This window comes from Ctenopharyngodon idella, chromosome 3 (assembly GCF_019924925.1).
Source record: "Ctenopharyngodon idella isolate HZGC_01 chromosome 3, HZGC01, whole genome shotgun sequence".
In the NCBI taxonomy this organism is placed as follows: Eukaryota; Metazoa; Chordata; class Actinopteri; order Cypriniformes; family Xenocyprididae; genus Ctenopharyngodon; species Ctenopharyngodon idella.
In genome coordinates this window covers 12,986,777-13,001,205 of record NC_067222.1, presented here as the reverse complement: position 1 = coordinate 13,001,205, position 14,429 = coordinate 12,986,777, and the positions used below count along the sequence as shown (strand labels likewise).

General features: G+C 39.0%; 3 protein-coding genes across 67 annotated transcripts in view; 1 reads left to right on the top strand and 2 right to left on the bottom strand.

Annotated features, from left to right (window-relative positions):
* LOC127509830 (uncharacterized) overlaps nt 1–14,429 on the top strand; it is a 502,366-nt gene that overhangs the window by 202,304 nt on the left and 285,633 nt on the right. For 2 of the 44 annotated variants that reach the window (XM_051888896.1, XM_051888895.1), the window contains exons 2-4: nt 9,702–10,022; nt 10,332–10,676; nt 11,194–11,310. The exons of 41 other annotated variants lie outside the window; for them this stretch is intronic. In XM_051888896.1, coding sequence (XP_051744856.1) covers nt 9,702–10,022; nt 10,332–10,676; nt 11,194–11,310 — 783 coding nt within the window. The remainder of the gene's footprint in view (nt 1–9,701; nt 10,023–10,331; nt 10,677–11,193; nt 11,311–14,429) is intronic. One more of the 44 variants, XM_051888897.1, reaches the window with a different exon arrangement.
* Nucleotides 1–14,429, bottom strand: part of LOC127509908 (60 kDa lysophospholipase-like) — a 390,873-nt gene that overhangs the window by 132,252 nt on the left and 244,192 nt on the right. The window lies entirely within an intron of this gene.
* LOC127509999 (hepatocyte cell adhesion molecule-like) overlaps nt 1–14,429 on the bottom strand; it is a 220,653-nt gene that overhangs the window by 65,886 nt on the left and 140,338 nt on the right. The gene's annotated exons all lie outside the window — the stretch shown is intronic.

Here is a 14,429-nt window from a genome sequence, read left to right as displayed (position 1 = left end):
GTGCTATGGGTATGCCTGGATCAGAAACTGCCTTGGAAGAATTGACCTGTCGGGTTCTTGGTGACTTACTTCAACAGGGACAGGTGGCCAAAGTTGCTGACCTGTACTGTGGTGCTGACAACTTTGAAGAGCTGCTTGTGATTTGGAGAAGAGTCTTAACGGCCCTCCGGGCATGCAACCTATGTTTATCCCCCGTAAAGACAGTTGTTGCCCCCGCACAGACCAACATCCTAGGATGGGTGTGAAACCAAGGCACCATCAGCGCTAGTCCACATCACATTGCCACACTGGCCTCATGCACCCCCCCCCCCCCCCCCCCCCCCCCCCCCCACTTGCGTTAGTGGCCTGAGATCTTTTATTGGTGCTTATAAAGTCTTAGCGCATGTACTTAAGGGCTGCGCATCCATCCTTGCCCCCCTTGATGACATGGTTGCTGGGTGTGAGTCGAAAACTGCAATTGTGTGGTCGGATGAGTTTCTCCAATGTTTACACAGGGCTCACAGGGCAGACATTATCCAATAACTGTGCAGTGACAATACCGCGACCTGATGACCAGCTTTGGATCGTCACCGACGGTGCTCTCAGGGACCCAGGCCCAGGCCTTGGTGCGACAGTGGACGTTACACGTGAAGGGGGACATTACTGGTGGCCGGCTACTTTAGTGCTAAACTTTACAAAAACCAGATCATTTGATGTTGTTAACATTATGCAGGGTGCACAGAAAATAGAGCATCATGGTTGTCCATACAGGCGGCGTGTCCGGACCTTCGTAGGGTGTACGCACATCTTCGCCAAGGTACTCGCCCCTCCAAAAGAGTAACCAATGCTAAAGATGTGAAACGTTATTTGATAGGAGTGTGACGAAATCTCGTGTCATGAGATCTTGCAAGACTAAATTGTGACCAGATTTCTCGTCGGTGCGAAAAGCAGTCTCGTGATAATGTGAGGGTGAAATTAGGAAAGAATATGCCACCGCTACGTTTACATTACGCCTCCACTGTCGTTTTGCTTTTTATAGAAATAAAAAACCATTTAATTCAGTTGGATAACGGTTACTGCTGCTCCCGCACTTTTGGCATACTCTTTTCAACATAATTTGCTTTGGGACACACTTATTTTGATCTCACAGCATACTATTTAGGACAGCTAGTATATGGACATTTGGACACGGGGCTAGAAGGCTACAGGCAGGTGAGTTTTAAAGGTCCCATGGCATGAAAATTTCACTTTATGAGGTTTTTTAACATTAATATGAGTTCCCCTAACCTGCATATGGTCCCCCAGTGGCTAGAAAAGGTGATGGGTGTAAACCGAGCCCTGGGTAAATTGATAAAATGAAAGCTCAGACGGCCCAATCTGGAATCTTCCCTATATGTCGTCATACGGGGAAAGGTTACCTCCCCTTTCTCTGCTTTGCCCGCCCATGAAAAAATGAGCTACTACAGTGCGAGGCGAGCGCAATATTTTTTTTTTCCTCAAGAGACATGGCTTGCAAACGAGGGAAGCATGGCAGTTGCTCAGTGTTAGGGTGTACAAATGAACACTTTAGTATTTTTTTAGCTCCTTCATCCGAGCCTATGAAGAAACAGTGGGTAAATTTTATTTCCTCTGGTAATGTGCCGATACAACTTCCCAAAGTTTTATATGTCTGCGCCACACATTTCACCGACGACTGTTTCCTCAACGTGGGCCAATACAGCCCAGTTACTGTCGCTAATGTAAAGGTAGACAGCATCAAGTATGTGTGTGAATACACACACTGTAAAGCCAGTGTTGTACATTTGTTGTTTGGATAACCGTTCTGCTGTTGGCGCACACGATATTCATATTTCAAGATTGCAAAGCTTGATGTAATTGTAATAAGATTGTAAAAACTTTTAAGATTTATGAAATATAAAATATGTAAACAAATAAATGATTTTGGCATGGTAGCACATTTTCCACAATGGGCACCCATCCAAAAAAGGTATTTGTAATAATGGCAGAGGACTAATTTAGTGGCGCTGGTTAGTGTCTATAGCTGATAACTATATATATACATACAGTGGGTACAGAAAGTATTCAGACCCCCTTAAATTTTTCACTCTTTGTTATATTGCAGCCATTTGCTAAAATCATTTAAGTTAATTTTTTTTCCTCATTAATGTACACACAGCACCCCATATTGACAGAAAAACACAGAATTGTTGACATTTTTGCAGATTTATTAAAAAAGAAAAACTGAAATATCACATGGTCCTAAGTATTCAGACCCTTTGCTGTGACACTCATATTTAACTCAGGTGCTGTCCATTTCTTCTGATCATCCTTGAGATGGTTCTACACCTTCATTTGAGTCCAGCTGTGTTTGATTATACTGATTGGACTTGATTAGGAAAGCCACACACCTGTCTATATAAGACCTTACAGCTCACAGTGCATGTCAGAGCAAATGAGAATCATGAGGTCAAAGGAACTGCCTGAAGAGCTCAGAGACAGAATTGTGGCAAGGCACAGATCTGGCCAAGGTTACAAAAAAATTTCTGCTGCACTTAAGGTTCCTAAGAGCACAGTGGCCTCCATAATCCTTAAATGGAAGACGTTTGGGACGACCAGAACCCTTCCTAGAGCTGGCCATCCGGCCAAACTGAGATATCGGGGGAGAAGAGCCTTGGTGAGAGAGGTAAAGAAGAACCCAAAGATCACTGTGGCTGAGCTCCAGAGATGCAGTCGGGAGATGGGAGAAAGTTGTAGAAAGTCAATCATCACTGCAGCCCTCCACCAGTCGGGGCTTTATGGCAGAGTGGCCCGACGGAAGCCTCTCCTCAGTGCAAGACACATGAAAGCCCGCATGGAGGACTCCAAGATGGTGAGAAATAAGATTCTCTGGTCTGATGAGACCAAGATAGAACTTTTTGGCCTTAATTCTGAGCGGTATGTGTGGAGAAAACCAGGCACTGCTCATCACCTGTCCAATACAGTCCCAACAGTGAAGCATGGTGGTGGCAGCATCATGCTGTGGGGGTGTTTTTCAGCTGCAGGGACAGGACGACTGGTTGCAATCGAGGGAAAGATGAATGCGGCCAAGTACAGGGATATCCTGGACGAAAACCTTCTCCAGAGTGCTCAGGACCTCAGACTGGGCCGAAGGTTTACCTTCCAACAAGACAATGACCCTAAGCACACAGCTAAAATAACGAAGGAGTGGCTTCACAACAACTCCATGACTGTTCTTGAATGGCCCAGCCAGAGCCCTGACTTAAACCCAATTGAGCATCTCTGGAGAGACCAAAAAATGGCTGTCCACCAACGTTTACCATCCAACCTGACAGAACTGGAGAGGATCTGCAAGGAGGAATGGCAGAGGATCCCCAAATCCAGGTGTGAAAAACTTGTTGCATCTTTCCCAAAAAGACTCATGGCTGTATTAGATCAAAAGGGTGCTTCTACTAAATACTGAGCAAAGGGTCTGAATACTTAGGATCATGTGATATTTCAGTTTTTCTTTTTTAATAAATCTGCAAAAAATGTCAACAATTCTGTGTTTTTCTGTCAATATGGGGTGCTGTGTGTACATTAATGAGGGAAAAAAATGAACTTAAATGATTTTAGCAAATGGCTGCAATATAACAAAGAGTGAAAAATTTAAGGGGGTCTGAATACTTTCCGTACCCACTGTAATATATATATATATATATATATATATATATATAATATACGATAGCAAATCAGAGCAACATGAAGAGCCAACAATGTAGGCTAGCATTAGCTACATGATAATAACTGTAACAGCATACATAAACCAACTAAAATACCGTATTCAGACACAATATTTTAAACGAACCATTCGGAGACGTCCTGCTGTAGCCGCTGAGTTGCAACTTCTTCATCCGGTGCTTCTCCATCTGGATCAGATTCTGGGTTTAACTGAAACGCTTGAATGATTGCGTGTCTACGAGCCATTGCAATATATCCACTGTCAACATTAGCACATGGTACCGTGGCCGCAAGCTGGTTAAGGTCACACCCACCCTCCACCTTGCCCCGCCTCTCTCCTCCTCATTAGCATTTAAAGCTACAGACCCAGAAACGGCACGTCCTTAGGAAAGCTCATTGTGGGACTGGCTTGTAGTGGCTGAAATTCTGCACCAAGGCTGAATTTCGGGAAAGAGACTTCAGATACAGTACTAGGGACCACTTAGGCCTATATAAAAGCATCCAAAAAGTAGCATGTCATGGGACCTTTAACAGGGTTGGAGCTAAACTCTGCAGTGGCCCTTCAGGACCGAGTTTGTCCACCCCTGCTCTACACAGTACCTCCCCTAATATATGTACAGTACACACAAATAAATTTTTACAGTACACACAATTTACCAAAAGGTTTTTTTTTCATGTTCCAAAGGATGTAGTACTTTCCTCGATACAAGACTGACTTACTACAGTTGAAATGTTTGAAAGTTTTCTTTTAACACGTATTGGTGAATTACTTTTTTTTTTTTTTTATTGAAATATTTGTGTACTGTATATACAGTAAGGGAGATACTGGCAAAATTGTAGTAAGTCAGTCTGACAAATATTAATGTACTACAAGCTTTAGATGTTTGTACGCAGTTTGGGAACTGGCAGATGTTCCCTTAGGCATCATGCACTGTTTTAGCACTTTAAGCATTCTCAGATAGCAAACTAACACCAAACTGTTTAAAAAACGAACAGTTAAACATACATCACCGTCATAAGAGCTACCTAAAATGACAGAAATCATCTTTAGGGAAAAAAATAAAATAAATATATATATATATATATATATATAATATATTTATTTATTTATTTATTTATTTTAGGGGTGCAACGGTTTTATTTATATTAGGGGCAAATTGCTCACTGTTCAGTTCGTATCACGGTTTTGGTACGGTTCGGTATGTATGTCGGTTGGTATGTGCTATGTTCAGGGAAAATAGGCCTATTGTCTAAAAATAAAGAAAATAAGAACAAATAATCAAACTACAAGCAATAGCACAAATAAATACAATAGAGCAAATATTCAGTTTATTAAATAAACAGTGCTTCTCAGGTGTTTCAGGTATCAGTAGTTTTCAGGTACAGAAAATGGATAAAGTAATCAAATATAAAATAACACTGCATATTATCTTCACTGTTTAAATTAAATAAAGATTAATCATTATTTAGTTACAAAAACTATTCAATCAAGAGCAGTGAGTGATTTCTTTGTCATTTTTTGTTTGATTAAACATTAAAGCTGCAGTCCGCGATTTTTCCTCTTTGTCGCCATCTATTGTTTGAAACCCGCAATTGCAGTCATATGCGGAACAGTTATCTGTACGTGCGTTGTGCTTCGGCACAGCTCATCAGCGCGGATGAATCTAAAGCCTTGTTTACACTGCACGCATGTGCGCTTCACTAAAGATAGGCGCCTTGCCTATTTTTGACGGACTCCGCGTCCAAGACGCACAGCTCAAATACAAAATAAAGTCAAAATAATCACCCTGTGTAAACTCCCGTTCATATTTCACATCAGTAGGAGGCCAGAAACTGAAGACAAGAGATTCGAAGTTGAAAAACTTGAAATTTCTTTGTTTTTGTTGTCCATAACTGGACTTTTAAGTGTATTAACTTCATCTGTATGGCAAAATAAAGTATGGCATAGTATGGTCAGTCACCGTATCGGTGTGGATACTGTATTTCAGAATCACAGATTCTACGTCTTGAAAGTATGACCAATATAAGAATTTTCACTGGAAAATATCATCTAAACAAGTAAGTAACGTCTGCCACTTTTGTTTTGACCAACTGAGGAAAAAAGCATTAGGCCTACAATAAATCGCGCTGCCAATGATGATTAAATCTAACGATCGCTTAGCTCACGCCAAACTGTGCAAATTATTATTACTGTTATATTGTTAATGTTAACAACATCAGCATTGCTATGACCATGTGTATATTAGCGTTACCTGTAGATTTCAATTTCTGTAGCCACTCAACAGTCCAAAGTCTTTTGTTTTTTGACTACGGGTGAATCTCCAGTTGTCACTGATGATTGTCATTTGGACCTTTCTGGATTACAATCCACCATCAAAATGATACGTTTAATTATTTCAGCTGCTGTGAGAAAAGGCTAAAAATGATCCACTACCAGCACCGTCCTCACGTGATGAAACCGACTAGCCTGAATGGGACTCCTTCCTTTCTGTTTATGGATGTGACGTAATGACGCACAGACGAACTGCTGCATGCTCAAATTTCCAGCAGAAATCCACCATGTCGCTCTTATTATTAGTGATGGGAAACCGAGGCTTTCTGAAGCATTTGAGGCTTTCATCAAATTGTGCCGAAAAAAGATTCATTACTCGAAGCTTTTAACACAGTGCGCATTAGCGACATTTTGTGGCCAGACTTGTTTTCCCCACCATATCTAACAAATCGGGGAGCAGGTGTAAAAAAGCACGTGGCCAGATAAAGTTTGGGAAGATCGTGACATACTGGATCAATAGAGTTCTGTCTAATCTCATCTAAATTCATTTGTGACAATGAGACCACAACTCGTGTCATATGTAGCCTGGTCACTGGATTCACATATTGATCAGTAATATAAAATATATAATGATGTGATCATAATTGACTTGAGCAGTTGAAAAAATTAGGTTGCGATAAAATGGACAGGTGGCTTCTTAAAAGAGGACAAGCTCCTCCAACGGAAGACGAAAATACTAAAAAAAAAAAAAAAAAACCAGAGCCTCAAAAATACCGCCAGTTTCGTGATGAATACATAGGGATGGGATTTACATCTACTTCACATAACCCTCCCTCAGCGCTGTGATTTTTATGCGGTGATCTGTTAGCTAACAGCACAATGAAGCCATCTCATCTTCAACGGCATCTCCGGACTAAACACCCACATCAGGCCGGGAACTCACTGGAGTTTTTCAGAAGAAAATTTAATGAATTCACATCATGCCAAGAGAACAGCAAAAGCACTCAAAGCATCATATGCTGTGTCTTAAGCATCGAAAGCTAAAAAGCCATTTAGCCTGGCCGAGGAACTGATAATTCCTGCTGCAGCTGTGCTCGCTGAGACCATGGTGGATAAAACAGCAGCAGACAAGTTCAAAACTGTACCGCTGTCAAATGACACCGTTTCACGTAGAATTGACAAGATGGGGACTGATATAGTTGAGCAAGTGGTGGATAAACTAGGGCTAGTGAATCCTTTTCACTTCAGTTGGATGAATCGGTTGATATCAGTGGACAGGCACAATTGGTTGCTTTTGCGAGATATGTGGATACCAGTGACATTCGTGAACACATACTTTTTTGCGAAACACTGGAGGGGAGAACAACTGGACAGGATATTTTCAACGTTGTTAGTGAAAACATGAAATCAGCTGGAAATCCTGTACCAGTGTGTGCACTGACGCAGCAGCATCAACGACGGGTCGTTTCAAAGGCTTCATCGCGCACATAAGGCAGAAGAATCCCGACATCCTATGGACACACTGTTATACACAGAGATGCCCTGGCATCAAAGAAGATGAGCCCAGAGCTTAATTCCGTTTTGAATGACGCTGTCAAGGCAATCAATTTCATAAAGTCGTGGCCACTGAGTGCACGTCTGTTTCAGAGATTATGTGATGGCATGGGATCTGAACACACCGAACTCCTTTTACACACCGAAGTCCGCTGGCTTTCGAGAGGCAAAGTACTGAATAGGCTGTTCGAGCTGCGAAATGAGGTGTGTTGCTTTTTGTCAGACAATGCGTCCCCTCTTGCCTCTTTGTTTAAGAGCAATAATTGGATTGCCAAACTAGCGTATCTAGCAGATATCTTTACTAAACTGAACGAGCTCAATCTCAGTCTGCAAGGCAGGGACACTACGATTTTGAAACTTTGTGACCGAGTTGGAGGTTTTCTCAAGAAAGCGGAGCTGTGGAAGAGACTGTGTGCAGAGGGTGATTTTAGCTGTTTTCCTCAGTTTGATAGCTTCGTCATAAGTGAGAATATGGAGAGAGACACAGTAAAAACCTTTCTGGATGGACACTTAGCTAACGTGATTTCTAGTTTCAAATCATACTTCCCTGATGTAAGAGAGAAGTCTGAGCAACTGGATTGGGTTAGAGACCCATTTACACTTTCCCAAAGCAACCGTGGCACGCTACCTGTCCACCTGAGGGAGGAGCTACTGGATTTATCCACAGACCTTGGGTTGCAGACTACTTTTGAAAACTGTTCCCTGACAGAGTTTTGGGGGTGTGTGAGGAGAGAGCACCCTGAGTAACCTACTCCCATTTGGCTCTACCTACCTCTGTGAAACCTAATTTTCAGCAATGACACAGGTTAAAACGAAACAAAGAAACAGACTTTGCCTTGGAAATAGTCTGATAACAGCTGTAGCTTCCCTGCCACCAAGAATGTCAAAGATCGTAAGAGGACAGGCCCATGTATCCCATTGAAAGGATCACTGACAAATGGACACAAATGGCCATACTAGACTTGTATAGAGACATATATGAAAACTGAACTGTTAGTTAAACAAAAAAAAAAAAAAAATTGAAACACATTGGAAAAAAAAGTTGAAACAATGAAAAAAATGAACTGTTGAAAAATATTTTAAAAATCTTCTCGCAGCGCGCATGAGTTCTCTTTCGCGTCTTGCTCTTAAATGTTTAAATCAGCAAAGGCTTAAATGAGTTTAGTTTAAACACAGATAGCAACGTGTGCTGTTCAGGTCTCACCTGCGCTTGTGCGCTATCAACACCCGGGTGATGATGGTGTAAATGACTGGACATTAGAGCATACGGCACTCGCATCGAACATTTGTTTACAAAGACTGACTGTTTTGTCCACGCTTTTTGATGATCGCTGTTGTAACGTTTTGGGAAGCCAGAATGCGCATCCATCGACTGAAACATACATTATCTGAACTCTGTCTGTCTTCCACGTTGCTATTTTCAAGAAACCATATTAGCCTATAGATGCGTCGTCATTCGAGATGAACCGCGGTGCAAGTGCGTGCCGAACCGTAAGTAGAGAGCGGTACAGTTCGATTTTTTTTTTTTTTTTACAGAGAACCGTTAAACCCTAAATAAATAAATAAATATAAATAAATATAAAAAATTTGAAGTGTAATTTGATAGTTTCGTTTGGCTCATGTCCCATTTTTTTACATCGAGATTTGGTTTTATGAAATATTCTGCATCCAGCCACCAGAACTGAATATTCAGAGTGACATTTTGGTACTCTTGAGTTATTTTTGTCCATTCATCTCATGTGTATGTATGACGGAGACTAGTTCTGTAATTTTGTCATGGTATTGCCTTTTTGGTGTTATACTGTGTAACTTTGAGACTGTGATCTTAACATTTGTTGGGGAATTGTGGAATTGTATATATAGTTTTACATTATGTATTGTTCTTGAGTGTTCTATAAAAATGAATAAAAATAGAGCGTTCAGACAGAGGGTGAAAACTGGTGCTACAACAATGTAAATTATGATAAAAATTTGTTTTCTTGAACATTAAATCATGTAAACCCATTTTGCAGACCCCATAAACAGAATTATGAACCCATAAATAAGCATTATAGGGGCCTTGTAATAAGTCATATTGTTTATAAGTCAAGATTGATTTCTGTTGAACTCTGTTCAGTAACATCAGCAGCAGTGTTTTATGAGTTTAATATCTGAGAATCTGTTTGTGTTTGTTCTGCAGGAGTGTTCAGTGCTGGAACAGATGAAGTGAAGACAGTGTCAGTGATGGAGGGAGAATCAGTCACTCTAAACCCTGATCTTACTAAAATACAGGGAATTATTCAGATGAAGTGGAGAGACTCACGTTCAGTCATTGCTCAAATCGACGAAAATGAGATTTCATATCCCAGTCTCACTGAGATGTCCAAAGACAGACTGAAGCTGGATCCGACTGGATCTCTGACAATCACAAACATGAAAACCAAACACTCTGGACTTTATAAACTAGAGATCAACCACGACACTGGGACCTCACGTTTGAGTTTCAGCGTTACTGTCTATGGTGAGGACACTTTTATTTATGAATAATTAGATGTTTTGAAGTTTATTGTTGTGTTATTAATTAAAATTAATTAAGCTGAGATTCAAACTGCAGACAGAAAATCTTACAAAAACAATCTTACAGAATAGCTTTTGCCTATAGAGGGAAAAGACTCAATCAACACAAAGAAAAGGATTAAATAAACACCATAAACTAATTAATAAATGGTTCCTTCATATCTTATGTAGTAACCACAAGATAATTGACTGTTAAAGTTAATATTCTAGTGCCAGTAACTTAATGTTTAATATCTGAATCTGTCTCATGCAGAGTCTCCAGATGTTATTGAAGCTTTTAAAGGTGAAACGAAGAGTGTATCAGAGACTGAGGGAAATCCTGTCACTCTACAGACTGATACTGAAACACACGGAGATGAGCTGATAGTGTGGAGGTTTGGAGATGATGAAAAACTCATAGCTAAACATGATCTAGAGGCCAAGAGTCTAAGATTATATAATGATACTGATGTGAGATTCAGAGACAGACTGAAGCTGGATCATCAGACCGGATCTCTGACCATCACAAACTCCAGAATCACAGACTCTGGAGTTTATAAAGTGAAGATCAGCAGCAACAAACAGACTTTAAACAAGAGATTCACTGTTACTGTCAGCGGTGAGTAACTCAAGACTATTAATGTAATGATCGTTTATCAGCTGTAAAATAATTCATAACTTCTCACCCAGAACTTTTATTATCTAAAACAGCTGGTCTGGCACCTGTAAATACAGTAGATCTGATAAATAATGACTTTCTTTATCACTCAGGTTATATAGTGCTGATGTTTATAGTGTTTGTTATAGATCAGACTCATTCACACTAATCACTGTCTTTATCATTACAGTATCAGATCTTCACTCAGGTTATATAGTGTTGATGTTTATAGTGTTTGTTATAGATCAGACTCACACTCATGGCTCTTTATCATTACAGTGTCAGATCTTCACTCAGGTTATATAGTGCTGATGTTTATAGTGTTTGTTATAGATCAGACTCATTCACACTAATGACTCTTTATCATTACAGTATCAGATCTTCACTCAGGTTATATAGTGTTGATGTTTATAGTGTTTGTTATAGATCAGACTCATTCACACTAATGTCTGTCTCTCTTTATCTGTTCCGGATCCAGGTCTGTCTCCAGGTGCTGTAGCAGGGATTGTTGTTGGTGTTGTTCTGCTGGTATTATCCGCAGCTGCTGGTGTTTTTTACTATCGTCACAAAGTCTCTGAACTACAAAAGCCAATGAGTAAGTATTACAGCTGATACAGCAAGAGGAAAAACATTGAGCTTTAGTGTAGTTCAGTACAGATTAAATGTATAATACGATTTTTCACAATCAATATTTCTACCTTTTTGCAGTAATCAGTGATTTGTGTGATTGTTCGGAAATTGAGCTGAATTACATTAATACTAATTAATGAATCTCTGTCTGTTTAAAATGCTGAATTTAAGATCTTTTGATTATGTAGTTCATGTAGTTTTGTTTTTTTTGCTATTGAAGGTTGAGCAATTTAGCAGAAACAGCCCTAAAATCATCCTGCTGTCCTTTTTCTGTCATTTTAAGTTTTATTGGTTCTGCCTGAGCTCTCCATTCATTTAGACATCATAGACTATTAAAGGATTAGTTCACTTTCAAATAAAATTTTCCTGATAATTTACTCACCCCCATGTCATCCAAGATGTTCATGTCTTTCTTTCTTCAGTCGAAAAGAAATGAAGGTTTTTGATGAAAACATTCCAGGATTATTCTCCTTATAGTGGACTTCAATGGCCTCCAAACGGTTGAAGGTCAAAATGTCAGTTTCAGTGCAGCTTCAAAGGGCTTTAAACGATACCAGACGAGGAATAAGAGTCTTATCTAGCAAAACGATTGGCCATTTTTGAAAAAATACCCTGCAAAAATTTTCACTGACCCCACAACAAAAAATTAATAAAGTAAAAGAAAAGAAAATAGGCCTATAAAATAAGCCTATAGATTGTTTTTGATGCATGTAACCTTAATAAATAGGGTTATGACACCAAAAGCTACTAGATTAACTCACTTAAGTTTTAAATATTGTTAGACCAATAAACAGTAAGTAATAAAATAGGAACAAATAATCAAATTATGTGTAATATCAAAAATAAATACAACAGAACAAACATATAAATGAAATAAACAGCTTTTCAAGTTTTTCATGTAGGTTTAAACAGGAGATTTTCAGGTAGCCTACAGAAATCTATGTATAGCTAACTATATAACTATAGATTAAATTTTATTAAAGTTAATCAGTCGAGCAGTTACAGATGCATAAATAATGTTTTGAAATGCTGAAAATATAAAACGTTAAATACTGTTATTTGAAATTATTTAAAAAATGAAAAGACACTTTAAAGGATTCACTTTCAAATAAAATTTCCCTGATAATTTACTCACCCCCATGTCATCCAAGATGTTCATGTCTTTCTTTCTTCAGTCGAAAAGAAAGAATCCACTATAAGGAGAATAATCCTGAAATGTTTTCATCAAAAACCTTAATTTCTTTTTGACTGACGAAAGAAAGACATGGACATCTTGGATGACATGGGGGTGAGTAAATTATCAAGAAATTTTTATTTAAAGACCTCCTGTGGTGAAAATCAAGTTTTTAATGTTGTTTATATGTCTATGTAGTATTTTTAATATGCTTTAAGACAAACCATGTGCAAATTCATAAGTCAGCACCATTGCTGAGTATTTTATGTTTGAAACTGCAGTAAACCAGAAATCGGTGGTGTTTGTGACGTCACACTGTATTAATTTATTTTAATTAATGACAGAACCGCAAGGGCTGTGCCAAGTGTGCGAGCGCATAGGGGCTCGCACCAAAGTAAAGTGACAGCTAAGTTGAAGTAGGCTAAAGCCTATAAAGTTCATGTTTTTGTCCTTCGAAATATTTTAATACTATAAAACATAGCTAAAACAATATTGCTCTGAGCGCGTGACCGCGATTCATATTCAGTCAGTGTGGAATCACATGTCAAGTTCTGAGAGAGCTATTCAGTCCATTATAAATTCTGATTTTGGCCGCCTCTGGAATGGATCAAACCATAGATATAAGCCTACCTGATGAGTTCAAGTAAATATGATGGAAGTTCGCGCTCATTCAAGGATGTGCATTTATTTCATGTACGGAGAAGACACGGGCGCCTGCAGGATCTCATCTGAATGTTGTTGTTTTTTTTTTTTTTTTTTTTTTTTTTTTTTTTTTTTTTTAATCTGAAAACTCCAAAAAGCAACGGAATTGTCAAACATCCATTTAGCGCATGTTCACAGAGGAAAACTGCTGCTTGTTCTCTCGATACTGTCTGTTTTACTGAGAAATCGCTTCAGGTGATTCAGTGAGAGAGCAGTCCAAACGTTTTGCAAAGGAGTTTTACCAATTCATAATTTAAAACACAATTTAAGCGTCAGAAATGAAACTGAATATACGAAGCGAAGCAAGCTTTTTTCTTAAATATCCACAACACAAACAACAAATTGCTTGTCACTATAGCAACAGTAGACTCTCCGAGCTGGTGCGAGCGAGTGGAGGCGGGGCTAATTTGCATATTCATTGATCCGTGTATATTAAATGAGGCAAGGGTGTAGAGTTACATTCAAGCTATTTTAAGGCATGAAGAAATTTTTTTTTCACTTGAATTTTTTTTTAAATATGTCATTTTGGTGATCAAAGATGAGTTTTAAGGGATAAAATAATTGACTACAGGGGGATTTTAAAAGTGGACTAATCCTTTTACAATTAAACCCGCCAGTAGGTGGCAGCGAATGTCATTGAGATTCAACCGATTCATTCATTCAAGCGGCTGATTAATTCAGGAGTGTTGCTCAGAGACACAAAACAATTCTGTGGACTTTGGAACTATTTTCGTAGGCAAAATACAGTGAAACAGGCGATTTGGTGTCTAAAATCTAAGTCACTTTATTAGGTTCTTGTTCATTAAACTGTACGCTGTATAAAACCAGTATCACATTTGTAATAATGCTGATATTTGGACAAAAACGGCGCTCTTTGTTTAATATTGGTTAACTACATTAAATTATATAAATATGAAAGATATACAGGGTCATTTTTGTCCCTTATCTTGAATTCTGATGCATTATAAATTCATTTTAAATCACGCAGTGAAAGCGTGCACTCTAATTATGCACGCGCACTAGTCTAACCTACTAGACTACATCACGTAGTGCATGCGTGCACGCAATGTGTGTGTTTTTGTTTGGTTTTTGTAAAGTGAGGGACATGCTCGATAATTTCAGATCGTTAAATCAATAATTATGATATCATAGACGATATATATCGCACACCCTACATGACTGGCCCGATCGGGCAAGTGGCCATTCCG